General features: G+C 35.6%; 1 protein-coding gene across 4 annotated transcripts in view; it reads left to right on the plus strand.

Moving 5' to 3' along the window:
* LOC145687018 (cleavage and polyadenylation specificity factor subunit 1-like) overlaps positions 1-22,354 on the plus strand; it is a 117,841-nt gene that overhangs the window by 15,294 nt on the left and 80,193 nt on the right. For all 4 annotated transcript variants that reach the window (XM_081760556.1, XM_081760555.1, XM_081760557.1 and 1 more), the window contains exons 3-7: positions 58-272; positions 6,152-6,471; positions 11,553-11,803; positions 13,428-13,609; positions 18,716-18,878. In XM_081760556.1, the coding sequence (XP_081616682.1) occupies positions 58-272; positions 6,152-6,471; positions 11,553-11,803; positions 13,428-13,609; positions 18,716-18,878 (1,131 nt within the window). The remainder of the gene's footprint in view (positions 1-57; positions 273-6,151; positions 6,472-11,552; positions 11,804-13,427; positions 13,610-18,715; positions 18,879-22,354) is intronic.

Raw genomic sequence — 22,354 nt, forward strand, 5'->3', positions numbered from 1 at the left:
TTCTTTGCAAATCACAATATATGATGCATATGCTTTTTATTTTCTTTCTTTCTTCAGATTCTTGTGCCCCGAAAGTGAAATTGGAATGTCTTGCTACGTTCAATTTATTTGGAAATGTTATGTCTATGCAGGCTGTTGCTTTAACTGGCTCCTCGAGGGATGCTCTCTTAGTCAGTTTCAAAGATGCAAAGCTAAGTGTGTTGGAATATGACCCGGAAGTACATGACCTGAGAACACTATCACTTCATTATTTTGAAGAAGAGGAAATGAGGGTATTTTGTTGTTTTATTTATAGTTGTAGAACATATACTAAAAATTGAAGTTAAAACCTTTAATTAAATGAATATAGTATTTAGTTAAATACAGTTTTAAGAGAACAGGAAGTATGAATGTAATCTAATACATATAGTCAACTTCGAATATGAAACTAGGCCTCATTCATCAAACACAATTTACATTTACATCCGTATTCACATTCATATTCATATTACACTATATATTCTACTTCATATTATATTACCGTTATACATTCAATTTATCTTCTTTATTGATTATACGTAGGCTTATATTCAACTCCTACCAGAGGCGTCCCGTCATAAGGGGCCCAATGGGCCCGGCCCTCCCATCGTTTTGTATTAACATAGAAAAATGTATGTATCTTAAGTTATCCTGCTAGTATTGTTGCCATAATTTCCCTCTGAAACAAAAACAGTAGTTCTGACTCCTTCAAGTCAGTTTTTCCGTGTACTACTTACGCTTATGGACACGGGCCTAAGTTGTTTCAGTGTGGACTTAGTATCGTCTTGCGTTGATTCGTGTGGCGAACAACGTGAAAACCCAACTTGAATGTAGGTGCCATGGGCCAAGAATCGTAGACCCTCATCACACGATTGCAGCCGACCCCTTCCGAGCGAAAGAGTTTGAAGCTTGCTTGTCGCCAAAATCAGCTTTGTCTGCAGAGACTCCGCACTTTCAGTTGTTTTGTCCCTTGACCTTGCTCTCTTCCCTTACTTCTGCTGAAGGGGTCCAAAATCAACCGCGAGTCCAGCTCTCAGTTTAGACGTGCATCTTCTTAGTGTCTTTTGTGATACCCCCCCCCCTCCCTGTGCTTTCGTGAGGTTGTGCAAACATGAATAAAGTAAGTGTGTTGTTAAAAAGTATTACGCGCGTTTTCAATAGGTGAATCCTCAGAACTTTTCCACTTTTAAACATTCCTGCCCAAAAAATGACTTAACAGTTTTATTTTGTTCCTACCCGATGCTAAACAAAGAAAACCTCAAATCCGAACTATCGGCCGCATACAGCAACGGTATTCTTTGCGCAATTAACAACACCAGTGACTTATTACTATTTCTGCGCGACAACAGATACATTTTCTGAGGTGTCAAAAGTGGTGGACATAGTGTTGACAACGCCTGTAGCTACAGCAGAATCAGAACGTTGTTTCAATACATTAAAAAGGGTGAAAACTTGTCTAAGGAATTGGATGAGCCAAGACAGACTAAATGCACTAACAATGTTGTCTACGTACAAAGACTATATTACCACAATAAAGGAATTTAACACAAAATGTGTTAGTACGATAAGTTTTTCTGACTGCAATTTCGAGTTTTTTAAGCAGTTCACTTAATAATCAAATAATAACAATATCTTGATAGTAGTAGTAGTAGTAGTAGCAGTAACCATAAGGTATTTGTCTTGGGGCTTGGCCCACCCTACCTTTTATTCCACGAGCCGCCACTGACTCCTACTATGCATGATACATAAATATCCCATCATTGTTATTCAATTTAAAGAACTAATAATCCTGAATCAACTGTGTTGAATATATCTACATTAAAACCTCGAGGTTATGATGTTTAAAGTATTATTGGAAACAAAATATGGTCAGTTACATGTGAGTTACTAGGCTAAAGGAATAGCAGTTATTGTTTCATTTTATTATTATTATTTTGTCACGTAAGTTCGACTGCTTATCATATGAAGTTTTTTCTTTTTTTTAAACTATGCGTTTATTTCTCTTTGCAAAAACTCCTTTAATTATATCCAATAGTTATGACCGTGCACTATGCTTTTCTTATTCCAAGTATATCTCACGCATTACTTTTTAAGTAAAAGGAAGTTAAAAATGAAAATTTCAGTTTTACGTCCTACGATTGTGTCCTTTAGGCTAAATGAGACGGATGATTGAGGCAAGTGAATGACGATGGAAGAATTGGTGGAAATAAACGGGAGTGTCCCCAAAGAAATCCACGGACACGTGTTATTCAGCACTAACTTACTTGATCGGGGATCAAATTAGAGACCCTACGTGCCAGAGGTAAGCGCTCTATAACTGAGTCAATGTACCCCTCTACGTCCCAAGTAATCATTACCTACACGGCTGTACACTTTACACTGTAACGATATTTTTCTAATACAACCTTTCCATGCACATAACAACAGAAATAATACATAAATATTTATCTCAGTCTACTACTAAATTCCAACAGAGCACTTTCTTGTTTGCAATCCAAGCGTTTTTCCTCTTTTGATTAAACAAGTGGATATGATAGTATAGCAGAGTAACAATTCATAGCTGTCTGCTCCTGAACTAGATTTTTGCATTTTTCTTTGGAATTATCATAAACTTCCTCATGTGGTAAATATCATAATTAAATTATTTCATTTTACTTTAGCACACAATCTGGAATATTTTCGTAATATTGACAACTACTAACCTTTTCGAATGTTTATTTTTCTGGAATAATTTCCGCAACCAATCCTGTGCTCTCGACCACCAGATATCCAAATGAACAGCTTCGCCTGAACAAAGGTTTTTTCGGTTTTAACTAATATTGTTTTTAAAGAAAAACACGAATCAGTAGAAACTTGTAAAAGCCAAATCAAACTCTTTTTAAGTTTTTTGTTGATTTTACTATTTTCTTTTAAAACAGTGAATTATTAAAAAACGTAAAAAGTATATTCATTTAATATTCAACCTTGCTATCAAAACTTCTTTAAATATCAACTATTAAAGAATACCTTTTCTCTCGTGAACTTACGCTTATAAAATACGTTACCTTCCTCAACCTGTTGGATCGTGGTGGATCAGTGGTAGAGCGTTCACCTCTGGTGCATGGGGTTCTTGGTTCGATCTCAGCTCGCGCCAAGTGACCTTTGTGGTAGGCACACACCGTGTGCGTGGGATTTCTCGGGATTTTCCCGTGTCCTCCCACTTTTTTTCATTTCGTCATTTCTCATTATCACCGTCTTCTTTAGCCTAGTCGGCATAACCATGGGGCGTAAAAGTTTAAAGATTTCATTTCTTCCTCAACCTCTTAATCATTTTGTATTACTTTCGCAATATCCTTCAATCTGCCATAATCATACCAATTGCCTTCTGTTAATGGCTGACTTGCGATGCTTAGTCTTTCAAGGCTACAACATACTGAACACTAGACGGATGCTGTAAGTGTAACATCAAATTTATAGCACGTGGCAATCACATTGAAGCGTACGCCGTACTTGATTAGAAGTGTTTTTTATAGGAATATCTTAGAAATATTAAATTATTTAATTAAATGTATATGATATTCTTGTAGTAATGATCAAAAGTACTTTATCAAGTACAATCTTAACTCTTTGCCTTTTATTGCCATTAACTCCACTTAGAATGACTATATATATGTATGTTCTTCGAATTTAATTTGCGTTTTAGTGATGTGGATGAGTTATCACGTAGTTCTTTCATTTGTCGTAATTTGCATCTGAAAAGGCAAAGAAAATTTAAAAAAAAAAAAAAAAAAAGTTGTGTTAAGATGTGAATTGTGATTCATAACAATTACCCATACATTATCTTCGATCATTGTGAATCTTTCAAAAGTTTCCTGGCGACAAATGTTAAATAACTCTTCTCGAGTGACTTTTGATACGCTCCAGGATGCTGCTTCGCAAGAACATTAAGAACCCACTGAACTGCTTCAAGAGTCATAATCCCAGTATTCAGTTCACTATGTACGTCGAAAATGACGGATGTGTTTCTTTTTTAAATCTTAAGTATATATCAAACGAAACCTTTGGATACGAAGAACGCATAGTTTAAATATATAAACTTGTCCAGATTTGCTAGTTTCTTTGCTTGTTTTTCGAGCTACATTCTGTGACACATTCATTGGAACATTTAGGAAAGGTGGATTTAGAAATTAAGATATAACAAAGGGGAAATATGAATGTGGGATAACACTTTCTTATCTAAATGTGTTAAGATTTACATTGAGTAAAGCAAGCTGCTTTAATTCTGTTCAACATGTTATGTTCGTTGTACGTTGTGATAAGTAACTAGGATTCAGGAAGCTTACTGCATTGAAGATACGAGGGTCATTGCAAGAGTCATCGCAACTATTTTTTTCCTAGACAATGGTAACAAGTAAAAAATTCTGAAATATGCAAATGGAAGGTTAGTTCATATGTAAACATTACATGTAGGGAGATGGATGAACACACACACACCACTATAGATATAGCACGAGAAAAAAGACGAAAAGAAAATTGTCATTTCGAACGTGTTTTACTGTCAATTGCAACAGTACACAATAGTACATTACAAACTACGCTCATTCCGTGACAGTGTGTGATGGATTCTTTGGGAGACTACTTCGAGGCACTCTAAAATGTCTCAGGTATGTGTTCCTGACCTGTACTATTGTGTACTATTGCAATTGAAAGTAAAACACATTTGAAACAACAATTTTTTTTCGTCTTTTTTCTCGTGCTATATCTTTATATTGGTGTGTGTGTTCATCCATCTTCCTACATGTAATGTTTACATATGAACTAACCTTCGATTTGCATATTTCAGAATTTTTTATTCTTTACCATTTTCGGGGGGAAAAAAGTGGTTGCAATGACTCTCGTAAATATAATATTTAGATCAGGCAGCATTATTCTATATTCATACTTACTTTTTGTAACATTATTGAAGCTCAAACCTATACTTCCTAAATGTTCCGAAGGAGGAGACAGCTTGTAAGTCGTCAAAAGTATTAGCGTAAAATAATAATAAGTTTATATATCTTAAAATTCACAGTTAGCGACGTGGTCCATAACACGTTAAGACGCAGGGCAATAGAAGTAACTGTCAGTCGTAACTTTCAATTCGAACTCCAATTTCTGACAATAACCTTTGAATATAGTTTCTACAGCGACGTTGTCATCGAAATTTTCAGAGCACTTTGACGGAAAACACATAGGATCAGGCCCTTAAGGCAACAGAGCAAACTGAGAAAGATGAGGCTGCCCTTAGCCAAGAATCTGAAGGAAATAAAGAAGAGAAAGGAAAAGACATTGTAGTTTTGCCGTACATATATCAAGTTTCCAGAAAATTAAGCAGAATTTTTGTCAAATATGAAATTAAGACAATCTGAAGACCACTAGCAACAATTAAAAACTGTTAAGCTCAGTTAGAAAACCTGAACCTCAAAGTTCCCATCGTATAACGTTTTCCATGTAAATAAAATAAATTATACATGGCAAAATGGGACCTACGTTGAGCGGCGCCGTCAAGAATATATAATCTCAATATAACGATTATAATTTGGAAAAATAGTCTAGCAAGGGAAGGGCGTTTTATTTTCTGATCTGCAAACAATAACAAACTATATCACTTAGAAGGAAAAACATAATTTTATTGAAGTTTCTGTTCAACGAGACATGACTTACTATTGAAAGAACGTAAGTCCAACTAATTAATAACTAAGATCTCGATCAAACCGATCAGAGCTCTCAGCATACCGCGTTGAAAATGATACCTATCACTATCAGCTCATCTTGCCGATTTCCGAGAGGAGCTATTTAACTTTTGAGTTCTATTTTTAAAAAAGTGCACACGGAAGTACCCAGATAATCATTCCTATGACTAGAGAGTCGTTCGATCCGGTTCACAAAGCCTATACGTAATTTGTATCACTGTTCAAGTTAATCTTAAATTGTATCTGGAAGAAATATAATAATAATAGTAATGGCACCTGGTAGTGATGTATCACCCAAGTCACTTGATATGGCTTAGACGAACTCGTGACCCTTTGTCTGAGAGTTAAGCGCTTTAGTAATATCTGCCACGGGATGAGAAGAAATTATATTCTAATGTAACTTTTTTCTCATGTCTTTACAGGGAGGTTGGACGAACCATTACCAGGTTCCAATTGTGCGCGTTGATCCAGAAGGAAGATGTGCTGTGATGCTTGTTTATGGCCGGAAACTTGTAGTTTTACCCTTCCGTCGAGAGACTGCTCTTGACGATGCAGATCAGAAGCTTCAAGACACGAAGCCTCCAAGTGCCATGAGCTCGAAGGCTCCTGTGTTGGCCTCTTACATGATTGTACTTAAAGATCTAGACGAAAAGATGGATAACGTAATTGATGTGCAGTTTCTCCACGGTTATTATGAGCCAACGTTGCTGATCCTATATGAGCCAGTTAGGACATTCGCAGGGTGAGTAAGACAGTAACAAGCTAGTAAAGGAAGAAAAAAATGTTACCCATTAGTATTTCGAGAAACTCTTGTAGATATCAAAATAATAAAACCTTAGTGAATTATGCGACAACTCTTTATTCTGAAATAAATATTCGTTCAGAGACAATCGATAGCGAAAAAAATGTTTGTCTTACTAATATTAATAACTGAGGTTTATATATATAGCGTGTAGATCCTCACACATCTTCACTCAAGAACGTCTTGAAAATTAAATTTTAAAGCACGTAAATGATGTAGAAAAACTATTTACAAAAATACGTTACTATTAAAAATAGAAACTATTTACGTAATAGTGAGCGAATGTGTTCTTCCAACACAATGGCGTCTAATTTTCCCACCTATCTACAGTCAGCATACTAAAAGAAACATAAAAAGATCTCTCTGAAATTTTGTTGCTAAAGTCCTCTATTAATTTGTATTTAACTCTTGTTTAAAATACTCTTTTGCAGAATCACTTAATATCTTTTTGTTGTGAAAAGATTCACTATGCGCCGTTGTATTGGAAGAACATAGTCGTTCAAACTTTAGTAAATTGTTCAATCTTTATTAGTGGCATACCTCTATAAGTAATTTATTTTTACACCGTATAAAAGGTGTGGTAGGTATGTGAGAACAAAGTCACTTCCGCAGGCAATAAGGAACAGACACTAGAACATGCTGTACAGGTGATCACATCCACAATGGACATCATTCAATAAAACCACCATCAGCCGCAAAAACAGCCTCTACGTGCTGTCGAAACAACCTGTACACAGTGGACAAAAATAAGGATCTAGCCGGAAAAAATTCTGATGTGCACAATAAATGGGCCAAGATTACAGAGGTTGTTCAGACTACATTTGGCCAATTTCGACTTACCTAAAACTTTAGAAAAATCCATGGCGCCTGGTCCGTAAGTACTCGATGTGATCCCTTGGTTCCTAACAATACCCCTACAGCCTAATTTCCACTGTAATAGGCTTCTCTGAAGAACTGGGAGGGGAATTTTGTCCCATTTCCTTTGCGAGATCTAAAGGTACCTCATTGAAAGGTATCACCTGTAAACCACTTGCCTCCTCCATCTCCCTGTAGAATGCGAGGGACGATCGTGAGGTATGTGATGAGGCCTTGTCCATGCGAATACGCACCAGATTGGCATCATTTCCGTACATTGTTGGAATTTCATGCTCGTAGATCGGCCGCATGATCTGCTCCTGAAAATACTGCGAATTTATTTTGCAGTTCTTCGCCACCCTACGAATCTTCAGTTTGCCTTCAGTTATTTTAACACTTTCCTACCATGAAGCGGGAACTTCATAAGATTGCTTAAGATAATTTAAATGCGTCTATATTAATTAATCTAACTAAGATTATATTTTAGTATCTTTTGTAGCCATAACTCCATTCTGCCACGGTGCTAACTTTAAAGGAGTCTGGTTCACGTTGCCACAAATTTTCTCTATTCTAAAACAAGAAACAGAAGTACTCAATGATCTTAACTGTAAACTAGTAAATATAAAATAGTTTTCATTTTAAAAGCATAATGTAGTAAAATATTCGAAAATTTCAATTTTTCCCAAATTTTCCGTTTTTTTCCAAGCTTGGAAAAAAAACTGTAAAAACTGTTTTTTTACCCAAATTTTCCGTTTTTTTTTTTCAGGCCTTTACAACACTACTGCTGACCAAGGGTATTGAAAACATAAAGACCATTATATATGGCATCATCACAAGATGTATAACGTTCGAATCATCAAAACAGTTTTCGAACATTTTTCCGGCTAGATTGCCATTTTTGTTCACTGTGCTGTAGGCAGTAATGAAATGAGTCTTAGAAATGTTCGTCATTGCATCCAAAATAGATACCCTGAGAGCCTAACGGCGTTGTTGTGAGTGCTGATTAGAATCCTTGACCACTCCTCATACATAGTCTTTTGGGTTAACGTCTAGGGAGCTGGGGGCTTACATGTTGGAGTAAACATGGTTATAAAAATTGTCGTGCTATCATTCTTGGACAGTTGAGATGGAGCGGAATCGTACTGGAAAACATACGACCTCTCACGTGCTACATCTATAAACCAGGTCTTCATTACGGTGCTCAACATCTCGGTTTAAGCAATGACGCTGACTGTAGTACCTTGACGAAAGAAATGTGAAGACGTACGTCGCCTACAGTGCCCACAATCCCCATAACTATCACTGAAGCTGGAAAATTCGTGTGTATACGGTTTTTATACAGCCACCAACCGTTTTTGGAATTCTTTTTTCCCATTGGAGAAAAACCAGGACATTCTGAGACCTTTCGAATGTATCAGCTTGTTCAGGAGGTTTGGGTCTAGTCAGTCGGTTCGCCTGGTTCCCTCGGAAAAGAACTGTTCTCTGCGCATCACGTATGACTTGTAAGGTAACCAAAGGATTTTACGAACTACACGTCGGATGGTAATCTCGTTAACCTGTAGCTCTCTCTTTCTGTCGTATGCTTGCATACTCTTTCTAGGATCCTCATCGATGGCATCTTGGACAGAACGGACGTATTCCGGTGTTTGGTAATGTTTCAGCGCAGACAAAGTCGTTTGCTATTAGAAACGTTGGCCACATCACCCCTGGTAGCCCGAAATTCTCTCCGAACTTTGAAAACGACGGATCGGGCGAAGTTCATGGATGCAGCTATCTGTGAATCAGGGAGGCCTGCAATCAAGAAGGCGATGACAGCATACGTCTTATTTTTCGTGGGTTAACCTAGGTTTTTTCATGTTTAGCTGCAAAAGAAAGAATTTGTAACTATGACTTACAGGATACTTTGCAGGGGGCATAAACCATGTTAAAAAAAAAAAACAGTTTTTTTGGTTAATCCCGTTTTTTTGGCGTAGTTAAATTTGTTTTATTTATTTAGGTTACATATGGATAGAAAAAAAAATTGTTTGACTTTAACGTTCTTACGCACCATCGAAGTTATATAGAGCAGGACCTACAGCTTAAATAGAACTGACAGATCCTACACTCCAGTTCTATTCGTTTTTCTCGCATGTATACATTTTTATTTTCCCCATCAAACGATTTCTTTCGCTGTTTAATAAGTGTAGAAAATCATAGTCCTGGACATTTTAGAAATATTTTTGTAAAATTTTGTTAGAGCAACTTTTTTTAAATTCTGATTTCTCACAGATTTTTAAAATTGATTTCTCACACAGTGTTAACAACGCAACCCGATGATGTAGTGTAGTACTCAGAGAGAAAATACAAGAGGTTGCATTTTTACTTCCTATTTAGCCGGCATCCCAACCTTACGATTAAAAATAATATAGTTTCAGTATCTGTCAACATGGTTTCTATCGGTCGTGATATACTGATGCGAGAAACAGAAGCTACTCGGAAAGACAGAATCCAAGTGCTTGTGAACATGATAAATATGTCATGCAAGTATTTTTGAACGTATAGAAGAGGATGTGGGACTGTTAAGAGATGCAATCTTCATTAAAAATACAGTTAAAAGGCAACAAGGATTTGTGTAATTTACTTGATTAGTGTTGAATTTGAGTGTAGTGTCTTTTTTCAGCATCGAGATTATATGATACAAAGATACATGTGGCTTACGGTGCAGGTCCGAGCTACATAATCTCCCACTGGGTTGTAATGTACTTTATTTGTATTTTATGGATTGAAATTGCTTTTCAATGGAACAGACCATGTCCAGTTAGAATTATTTTGCGTTACTAAGTGAAATTATATATGCTTTACATGCAAATTCTCAATATCATTACATTTTCTGTTTTTATTTATTTATATTTTTCGTAAAAATCGTAAGACCTTCCTCTTTCTCTCTGAGGCAACCCTATGCTTAAATGGAAACCGAACCACTACTCTGTTTGCACCCGAAAGGAATTGTCCTTCATCTGAATTCGAACACGGAACCCCTTGATTACAAAAGTAATCAGTCTACTGATTTTATCCACAAAGGACACCAGGTAGAAATACATTGTACTTATCTTGCGTACTTGTGGGTATTTCAAGAGAGTCACTTCAGAAGGGAGACAAAAAGATACACAACTGCACAAAGTTATACACGTTATTAAAATAAATGGACAATTTCTAAAGACTGTAGAGTACAGAAGATCTAATTTAGTCCAATTAGTTCAATGATTCAGAATGCAACGAATTGATTCAATTTCCATATCAATAAAAGAAGTGGTTAAAGATCAGAATCATTCGAGTTCACTCTGTGTCTCAACCATTCATACATATGCATACGCAGAAAATACTTTTGATTTTAATATAAAGCATTTACGTTCATGTTTCTTGAGTTTGTAATGTATGAGAAAAGATCTAGATGGTTTGAGATACGAGGAAATTTCACCATGAAGTTTACACGATTTGTGGCATTTTTGCTTTTAAATGTATTTACTTATTTGTTTTGATTTAAACCAATTGGTTATTTTAAAGAAAACACCTGGTTTAAACAGCCTTGATATCGTGTCATGTATAATGTGTGTGTTCTAAGCACCCTTTAAGTGGTTCAAAATTTAATTTTCAAGAGTAGAAGTCCTTAAATGAAAATGTGTGAGGATCTACAAACTTCACAAAAAATTATGAATTTCCACCATTTTCTGTGTTCTAATGTTCCAAGAATGTCCTATATATGGATGAATAATTAAGAAATGTAATAGCAACAAGAGAGAGAAGACCCCACAGATGGTGGAAATTGTTTAAAAGAAGAAATAATCTTTCTAATACAAGATCAGTGCTTATTTTTAATCTAAAAATAATTATTGTCCAATGGCGGGAATGCTATTTCTTGATAGGATAGAATTTTCTTTGTAAGTTGAAGGTACTAACAAGAATGATTTGTATCTCATTATAACTATTGTATACCAAAACGTAGGGAAGACGAATAATCGAAAGGATTCAGATGTTTCATGTATAATAAAAGAAATCATAACATATATATCCTAGCTGATTTTTGTGGTTGAGCTGTTAATACAGAAATACGGCTGAAAATTTACTGTCTTTGTTTTAGTGATGAGATACGAGTTTTTCAACAACACTTTTTTATCTTTGTTTTCCAGCCGAATAGCAGTTCGACAGGACACATGTGCAATGGTTGCAATATCGCTTAACATTCAGCAAAGAGTGCACCCAATAATTTGGTCTGTCTATAACCTTCCTTTTGATTGCACACAGGCGATTCCAGTTAAGAAGCCGATTGGAGGAACTTTAATTTTCTCTGTGAATGCTTTGTTATATTTAAACCAAAGTGTCCCACCATATGGTATTTCGGTCAACAGCATAGCAGAAACGAGTACAAATTTTCCATTGAGTAAGTATAGCTTTTTAAACAAAGTAATTATTCGTTGTGTATTTGATATCGTTGAACGAAATAGCTGCACTAAGCATCGTTCATAGTTTTTGATGAATTAGGGGTAAGGGGACCTGATGGCTCAGTGGTAAAGCGAGTAAATCGATCATTTTTTTGTGCGAGAGATCACATGAGTGTGGTGAGCAACATCATGTCCGTTGTTGTTTTTTTCGAAGATTCTCCCTTTTCTCTCACATTCTCATTCCACCATTTCTTTCATAATCATTCATTTTCATTAATCATCCGTCTCCGTAATCCTACATGCCATAAGCATGAAACGTAAAATTTGGAATTTCATTTCATCTCTTCAGTTAGTTATCAGCTCATTCTTCCCGTTGTATAAGGTCTTACATGTGAAGCGTTAACCTCTAATGTAAGACCTCCTGTTCAATCGTAGATCATGTAGATTTATAAGAGACTGATATGCCTGTTGATTGCCTTCAGTTTTATCACATTATCTAATCTCGTGTTATTTTAGTAGTAACATTGAAAATTACCAGCTTCAAGTTTGCTACAAAGTAGACTCTTTAATTATCAAACATGGTTTTAATAAGTTTCCAGATACAGACGAATCCTTTTTATATTGGAAACATTGATAGTGACAGATACGAACAACAAAAAGGAAGAAAATTGAGCAAGACTTTAATTTTAACTTGTTGAGACGGAAAGAATCCTAAGTTTGTATGGGCGGGAAAGCAAACTTTGTATGGGCGGGAAAGCAAACTTCGATATCTACTGCATCATCTTTATTTTATTATTATCGTCAATATCACTATTACTTATTTATTTACTAGCAGAATACTCGTTCATCGCACAGGAAGAATATATTTCATTTTGGACATAAAGGGCACCAAAATTGTCACCAATCAACTTAGGACCCCAAAAACTATGAATTCGACACTAATATCTGTCATTCTCAATTATTTTTACATGTCACTATCCCCCCTTAGGAGTACTAATGGGGGCTGAATTTGGATTTAAACGGCATCGGAAGTGTCGCTTCAACTCAGCGATCCCGAAAACTATGGATTCGACACTAATATCAATGATTTTTATAAATCTCCGTCCCCTAAATTCCACCGTTAAAGTAAAATGATGAAAACCATTCCAGGCCCGAACTTCATCAATGTTGAAAATTTAATCGAGATCGGTCATGTGGTTCATGAGTTATTGAGTCACAAACATAGTGATTTTCATTTATATATATATATATATATATATATATATATATATATATATATATATAGATATAGATATAGATAGATAGATAGATAGATAGATAGATAGATATAGATATAGATATAGATTTGTAAAAAAAAAAAAATCATTTCTAAATCTTCTTTCTTTTCAGTCCCAAATCCATTATTCGTTTATTGTCTGACAATTGGTCATAATATATTCATAAGATAGCCTCATTTCTTGTTCGAAGAAAGTATAACTTTTACCCCTGAGTTCTCCTAACAGATCTCTTTTTTATTACCATGGATGTGTTCTTTCAGTTAGTAGCGCGTATTATTTTACTAACCCACAATAGTAGTATGCTAAATAGTAATCATGCATTTAGAGTCTCTATTTCTCTTTTCAGAGCCCCAAGAAGCTTTAAAAATAACACTGGAGGGAGCTCAAGCTGCATTTATTACAAACGAACGTCTTGTTATCTCTTTAAGAAATGGCGAGCTGTATGTATTAACATTGCATGCCGATAGCATGAGAAGTGTCCGGAACTTCCACTTTGATAAAGCTGCTGCTAGTGTATTGACATCGTGTGTAAGTTACTTCTGTTTCGTTTTAACACTTCTGTTATGTTAAAATAATTTTCATTGTTTTTAGAGTCGACAGAGCCATAGTAACTTAATCAATTCACGTGTTCAAGCCATCAATGGTTCATGGCGTAATTCTAGTAAAACATTATTGCCACTTGATTTCTCAGTGTAATTCTCTTTCTGCGCAGTTTACTATATTATTAAATAACTCATTCACAGGATTTAATAGGGAGTAAAATCGTGAAACTTTTACGAATCCTAAGTTCTCATATACTTGTCTTGCGTTATTGAAAGAGTATAGTTTAATTCTCCGGTAGCAACTGTTTTATTTTATTTAATCTGGCAGTAACAGGACAGGTGCAATATATATATATATATATATATATATATATATATATATAAATTAAAATTAAAAAAATAAATAAATAAAGGTTTTGTGATTAGAAAAATAAAGTCAAAAAATCAATTTTGTATTAAAATAGATCTATAGAGCTCTCTTAACGAAACTTGACGTAGTGTACGGAGGCTGTTCCGCATATATATATAACCAAACTGCACTTAAGCAAATAGTTACTAAAATCCATGGCACTAGCTGCGGCAGTGCTCGATGTGTCTTCCCTTGTTCCGAGTGATGGCCCGGCAACAGTTTTCATTGCAGAAGGCTCCGTTGAAGAACTGCTAGGGGGATATTATTCCTCCTCTTGCACAGCTTTCTAGAATTCACTCATAGTTGTCACACGTCTCTTGCCCAAGGCCTTTTAAGCATTCCAAATCCACAGAAATCCATTGGGCTTTCGTTTGGAGACTTCACAGATATCTCGTTGAAAGCTAGAGCCTCTATTGCAATAGGCTTCTTTATATCCTGGTAGAATGTGAAAGACGATCTTGAGATATGTGCTGAAGCTTTGTCTTGATGGATGTGAATTTCGTTTCCATAAATATGGTAAAACGACATCAGGGTCTTCACATTATAGTACTGCGAGTTGATTTTGCAGGTCTTCTTTGCCCAGTTAATCTTCAATTTGCCTTGGTGACAATAGCCGGTAACCAGCATGAACCCTTTCTGGAAAGCCAGTTTGCATGCTTGGGCCCACATGGTCAAGCGCTTCGCGCTTTTGTCTCTATGCATTATAGCTCTTAGTTTCCCGTAATCGAAAAGGTACACCCACGTCTTATCCAATGTAGGGATATATCGCCATCTTTAATTTGCCACATGCCACTGTTACAGCTTCCGAGAGTTATACTTGCATTTCCGTCCGTTGGCATCGGTAGGGTGATGATCGGTAGCCGTGAACACCTTTCCAAGACATGGTTGTCGGGACAGGTGCTGTTGACAGTTTCCAAAGAACATTTAGACAATTTATCTGTCTTTAGGAGGGAATTTTTCTTGCATGGCCATTCTTCGAAATTTCACCTGTATACTGATGGTGGCTTTGTGTTGCTCGCGTCTTCCAACGTGCACTTGATGTGGCTTCAATACAGAAGACGGCAACACAAAATTATTTTAGTTTCTGTCAGGACTTCGGACAAGTTGATAGGTCTAAGATGTTGATATAGCTGTTCTTCCTTGAGAAGATAATAGTAGCTTAAATGCTGAAATCAAAACGTAGCTTCAACATTAAAAAGGGATGAAAATAAACTTCCTGTGCAAACTTTGTGTATTTATTGTTGAGTGACTTTGGAGACAAATACAAAATTGTCGTGCATGAAATAACAGCATTATATACCAAAGTAACGTTGCATATCAACGACTAAATTACGTAATTTTACTCATGTCTTTCGTGCGTAAACATATTTTGGATACTGTTCAAACATTTGGTAGAACCTCAATCACTGATATACACATCGGAAAATTACTTATTACTAAATACATAATTACTCGACGACTTTATTATTACTTATTAACTCTTTCGAAGAATGTATTCAATATATACTATTTGTTTGTATCAGTGATACTTATTATTTTCATAAATATCGATTACTCGTATAATGATCGCACATATAACATATTAAGTACCGGTAAATTACCAAATATACTTCTCCAACGAACAGTAGCACGGATGAGATCATGACGGTATTTACTTGTATGATACTCAATGGTATAGCCTAGTTTATTATCATAAAAGACGATTGGAATACTTGGATTCGAAAGAATATTGTACAGTTTACTATTAAGATAATTTTAGCATTACTACGACCTCAGAGATTACATCAATCCAATCCTGAGCTCTATTACTTTATTATAGCGTACAGATAACTTGCGTAATCTAGCATTTTAGTATAGTATATAGAATAACTTGAGTATAGTTTGATAGAAGCTAATTCACAGTTATCTACAAAATAGTCTATAAATTTGATTATTCACAGTTATTTACTTTCGTATCACGTTTCAGGAAGATTTTCATATAAATTCTATGACCTATTCAATAGCCATTCAAGGAAGAATTGAGTTTATATTTGTTTCAAAAGAGAACGAAAACTAGTAACATTTAGATTTTTTAAGAGATGAAAGTCACAGCACTCCATGGTGTTTGTAGTACAATTATTTCTAAATATTGATTAATTAGGAATGCAAACTGCAAAATAACAACAAATAAATATTAACAGAATAAATTACAAACATTGATAACAAGCAACTGCATGCAGGGAACAAAATACCTTTGGGTATAGGTTCAAAAATATGGAGCCATTTTCGATTAATAAAATTGAAGAATATTTACAAAGCTTACAAATCAACAATAAATAGAAAACTGTCTATGAACAAATTCTCCACAGTACTTATCTATACTAGGTGCAGATCTACTTCAGACAAACCCAATGTATATACAGGGTTTTCATAAAGTATGGACGGATTTAATTCGCTTATAATTTACATAAAAATGCTCATATTGAAATCAAATAAAGTGCAAACGGTAGCGGAAGGATTAAATTTTTACCTGTAATCTGCACCAGCTCAGTTCATTCACCGCCACACCTCCAACTGGGCGCCATTTACGTCCACACATTCGCGTAGGCGGCGCTGGAATCTACTCACAGCGTTCCGCCGTGTTTGATCCGAAATGCTAGCCACAGACGCCCTGATTTTGTCCTTTAAGTTCTCCAAACCACTTGGCTTCTTTGTATAAACTTCCGTTTTCACATGACACCAAAGCCAGAAGTCGCAGGGGGTAAGGTCGGGTGATCTTGGCGGCCAAGCGGTCGGGGCACCGTGGCCAATCCATCGGTTAGGGAATTTCTCGTCAAGGAACTGTCTCACCTTGATTGCATAGTGAGGGGGTGCCCCGTCCTGTTGGAACACGATGTCGTTCTGGATTCCACGTGTCTCCAGTTCCGGAATGAGGTATTTCTGCAACATATCCAGGTACGAATCTCCAGAATTGGTGATTTTAGCTCTGCGTACCACAGAACACATTGCGCTTTCTCTTTCACCGACGCCATCTTTGATACGGTAAAAAAAATAGTCTTCTCAGAGGAGTTTTTCATTTATTTAGTTCTTTAAAAGACACACACACCAATACAGCTTACAACTTACTTTTAACAGTCAACATTGAAACAACAATGAAAACAGCAATAGATGGAATTTGGTAAGAAACTGACCCTTGCCCTCCCTCTTCCTCTCTCAACGTGTTCAGAGTTGCCGCTTATCTAACAGTGTTGCCAACTAAAAATTTAATGCTTCCGCTACCGTTTGCACTTTATTTGATTTCATTATGAGCATTTTTGTGAAAATTATAAGCAAATTAAATCCGTCCAGACTATGAAAACCCTGTACAGAATCTGACAACGAAACCCACACGATAAAACTGTCGTTGGAGCCTGGATGTGCGACCGTGTTCTCGTTACTTTTGTTGGAGAAACCACAGAATCCTTACTTGCAGTCACATATTTTCCTTTAAAGACAAACTAGTGGCATAACCCGTAATCTCACACTGCTTTCTGTTCATTGAAACACTAAACTTGACGTTATAAAGGACTTTCAGAAGTGACCAGTTTTCGCGGCATCCTTTGCCCAGCGAGAAAATACAAACACATTCTCATAGCTCACACATTACACTGACTACTGACATCCGGGACTGACCAAGGTCGGGAAGTTCATTCTGAGCGCGAGAAGAAGGAATCGCATATGATCAGACATACTATGTGGAACAGCCTTCTGTATATAACATTGAAATGAAATCTTTAACTTTTATGTAAGGGTGTCCCAGGAGAAAGGGGCAATATTTTGGGAAATGGTACTATGGGTGATTCTAAGCAAAATGGTTCATATAAACATTGGTCCTATTTGAGAGCTATAGGTTGTGAACAATTTTTGACTTTACATTGCATATTGTTCACCCTGTAATTATTCTACAGAGGTGGGACATAGCAGATTCGAAAGGTAATGGAATGACCTTTCCAACGGTATGCAACATGTGGCAGTGGTGTCTTTGAAAAGGGAGTTATTGAGGGAAATTTAATATTATGTAAGGGAATTGGATAGGAACTGACTCCCAGACATCGCTATCATATGTTGTATACCGTTGGAAAGGCAATTCCCATCACTTTTCAGATCCGCTATGTCTCGCCTCTGTAGAGTAAATACAGGGTGAACAATAAGAACCATGAAGTCAAAAATGGTTCACAACCTGTAGCTGTCAAACCGTTGAGATTAGGACTCATATAAAATATTTTGCTTAGAATCACCCATACTACAGTTTTCAGAAGTATTACCCCTTCCTCCTGTGACATCCTATATATATATATATATATTATTTAAACTATTTATTTGGAATATTAATAAGAAAATACATTTACCAAATAATAAGCAGTACTTACTAGAAGTAATAGACAGTATGTACTAGTTAAAACGTGGTACACCTTAGCTGACTTAGAGTATTATGTTAAAGTATCGTATATATACCGAAGTAATGGAATGATTGGAATTTCTCTCTTAAGTGGAACGTAATAGATCTGACAACGTCTATCCAGATATAGAATGTGTTAAGTAATGTATTCTAAATGAAAATTGATGCTTTGCTTTGCTGCATATCGTTGGATAATACATTTCTTACTTAATTGTTACTTTTATATCATAACAAACATTGATATTTTCCCTAACTACTTTTTGCAGCTATGTATATTTGAAGATAATTATTTATTTTTGGGTTCTCGTCTTGGTAATTCGTTGCTGTTGAGATTTACTGAAAAGGAAGAAAGCACTGTAATGACTTTCGGAGAGAGGAGGTCTCCTAAACATGAACCACCATCGAAGAAAAAGAGACTGGACACTTTAGGTAAAATTTTCTTAGCTTCTTAGAAATTAGTTTAGTTAACAATTTTATTATCGGAAGACTCCTGTGTTACAGTATAATGATTGACTAAAGGGTAGAATGGTTGTCAAGAGTTCCAGCGGGCGTAATCGTCATTGATTGCATAGAAGTTCTGACACTACTCCATTGAATGTGCAAAATGTGAATGATTACACACAGTCTTTTACTTAGGTCACATAAGACAGTTTTAAATATATTGTAAATCCACTTCATTGGAAGATATTAACCATTTTTAGGAAAAAAACTTGGTTGGGACCTATAATTAAAGGTACCGTTTTAGCATTTGTATGACGGCACTGAGGAAGACCCTGGAGAATCCTTACGATTGCTAGTCGTGGGAATCGAAGCTGCACGTTCTCGATTAGAAGCAAGAACACAAACCATAGCCCTCACGACACCGGATTTTTGTTTTTTTGTGTGGGGAGTATAAGAGGCACACATATAGCTATTTTCTATTTAAAATTTTTATGTTAATTTCACCCGAAATTTTTGCATAATATTAGAATAATTTACATATCTATAGGTTAATTAAGAATATATAAGTTAGTTAGGTTAATTAGTATATAAAATAGGTGAATTAAACATTGTCATTTGGAATATAAAAATATATGTAGGAAAGAAAACTTAACTTGGAAAAGCACCACTGTTTTTTTTAAAAAAAAAAAAACAGAAAATGTTCCGTAGCAGTTAAAAGCTGTGTACGTGCACCCAGGATTGCTATCTAAAGTTAAAGAAGAATTGTGATATGAGAGAAATTTTATCTAGGTCATATATTTAAATCATACTTCTAACTTAGTTAGGTAGAAGTGAGCAGAGTTGCTAACGTTGCTGCAGATAGTGGCCTGGCGACATAGATCCTATCCCATTACCTTTGTATATTTCTGCTCAGATATTTTAGCAAGTGGGTTAGAATTCTTGGGAACAATAAGGCGTTAGATTTTCTTCAAGTGACCATTTTTCACACTAGAAACTTCGAAAGCTTGGGTTGGATCCCGCCAGAAAACTATCCTATATTTTTTCTTCAAAGCGCGGTTTCGACAAGGAAGAGCTTCTGCTCTTCCTGCGAGTGGGTTTTCCCCCCATTGAAAATTATGAATGCAGTCATATCCTAGCATTATTACATATTTAGAATTGTAGAAATGTAAGATAAGATGTAATTTTGGTCAGAAAAGATTTTTCGTTGTTACCTTAACTTTAAAACAAAAGCTTATTACTTTACTGTACTTGGTGTTGACATTGCTGTAATTGAGACGACAGCGATACGCAGTACCGTGAATGTCATAGCAGCCGATATGTGTATATTTATTGATTATTAATTCTAAATGGAATGTCACTGCTGGAATCCTATGTAAATATAATCAGAGGAATATTAGGTACAATGTAATATAGAATATATTGTTGATTCATGATAATTATTGTGAAAAAAAAATGAAAAACCATGAACAAATGTGTGTGTGGAGGTTGCGAGAGATCACCGCTAGAGTACTCTGGCGATGTAAACAAACGCACATGGACTGGTTCGGCAAGGAAGATTGTTTACAAAGAAAATGTACAGTGACGCCGGGGAAAACAATACGAAAACAAGTATTTAACATTTGAATAACAAAGTGTATGATACACCGTTTTAAAGCTTAGTATTTCCTCTATCCAGTGGTCAAACTCAAAACAGATGACAAGCAATAATAATCTAAGAATAAATGAAAGATTACATGAAAGTGTGTACTACCCAGACATTTTGGCGACAAAACCATTAGGGTCCGCGAAAAGGGACTATACATTGAATTTTGGGTAGGTCAGGAGCGAGCCTTTGAAAATCGTGTTGTTTCCTCTGAAAGAAAACTGTTTGACAGGGAAGGAGCAAGTTAGTTGGTGTTAAGACGCGATATACAGAGGTCATCCTCTGTGGCAGTTAGTGCAAGACTCATCGTGACAATGGTCGGTTTTGTGAGATAGGCACATTTAAATAGTAGAATCGCGGTGTTACTCGAGATTGAGTTTTTTTTTCTTCTTTCGTCTCGATCTGACTGTCTCAGAACTTAACGTAATCTCGGTGTATGCTTTACGGGCAACACATGTTGCGAGACGAGATGTTAAAAAGAGGAGAGTTTGAATATTTTTTTTTAAAGCAGAGACTGAGTCTTAAATCTGCAGCTAGGACAATGACTACTAGCGTATAACTCTCGTATGTAGTTTGCCGTGTGATATATGTATAAAATCTTAAAAGTAAAATTTTAAGTGCGTCATATGTGGCCGATGTAGTGAGAACTTTGGAACTGGATCATAGAATCAGAACATTTTCAGAGACTTTGAGGCAATCCAGATGATAATTATCCAGTAACACTGCATAAACCAGATGTCTTCAAATGGATCCAGAGATACTAAGAGAGAGACACCAGAGCAGCAGAGAAACAACCAGAGCAGCACCCAGTAGCAGCAATTGATACCTTCTAGGAGATTTCTGGATGACGAGCGAACTTCGGTGAGAAGAGAAAGGACTGAAAGAAGAAGACGATGAAGAACACGTCGAAACAATACGTGCACGAACTATGAACAGAAATATATAATGGCCAAATTTTCATAAAAAGAAAAATATTTTTTTTTTGACCGGTCACTTCAATTTAATATTCGTGTGAATATAAAATAATTTCTTTTTGTGTGTGTGTGAATATCAGTGTTTAAAATCTGTATGATCTCTGTAAAGGAGTGGTGTTTTTTTTTTTTTTTTTTTTTTAATTTTATCAACATTAAAAATTCGACAAAATAACATGGAAGTCTTTCTTGTACGGATTCCAGACATCAATTAAGGTATGTGGAAAATTTCGCATATGTTTTTCTTTTACAGCATGGCAAGAACATGTACAGAGAAGGGTGTATGGTTGTAACCTGACCATTTCAATGGAGCATCTCAGTTGAAGTAAAGCCACTGATTACCTGAGTTAAAGAGTATTTTGCATATTTCAAATCACTTATTTTTTTTTTAAAAAAAAAAAAGCTCTACCGAATATTTCTTTTATATCTTTAATATTTTAACTAATCATAAGTAATTCATATAATTCATTTACATAACTTCTGTTAATTACTTAATTTAAATACTTCTTGGGACTGTCCATTCAGGGCACTCCACCATTGTGGTGCAAATATTTAAGTATTTTAATTTTGAAATCTGGCTGTCCAACATGTTCACTTTAGCACACCACAAAATCTGGCTTACCCAGCGTAAGGCGAGATCACTTCAGTGTCACGAATTGTAATATTAAAAAAAAAAAAAAAAAAAAAAAAAAAAAAAAAGTGGATGCTGTCAATGAAATGTTCAGGGCCATACACCAACAATGAAGTAATAAGCTTTGTGTCCGGCAACATTTTATTTACGAATTTTGTTTCTTTGTTTCCTTGTTTATTTCGAAAAAAAAAGCAGCCAAAATTACATGTTTTATTTGTAA

This window comes from Thermobia domestica, chromosome 1, assembly GCF_964235325.1.
Source record: "Thermobia domestica chromosome 1, izTheDome1.hap1.1, whole genome shotgun sequence".
NCBI classification, from domain to species: domain Eukaryota; kingdom Metazoa; phylum Arthropoda; class Insecta; order Zygentoma; family Lepismatidae; genus Thermobia; species Thermobia domestica.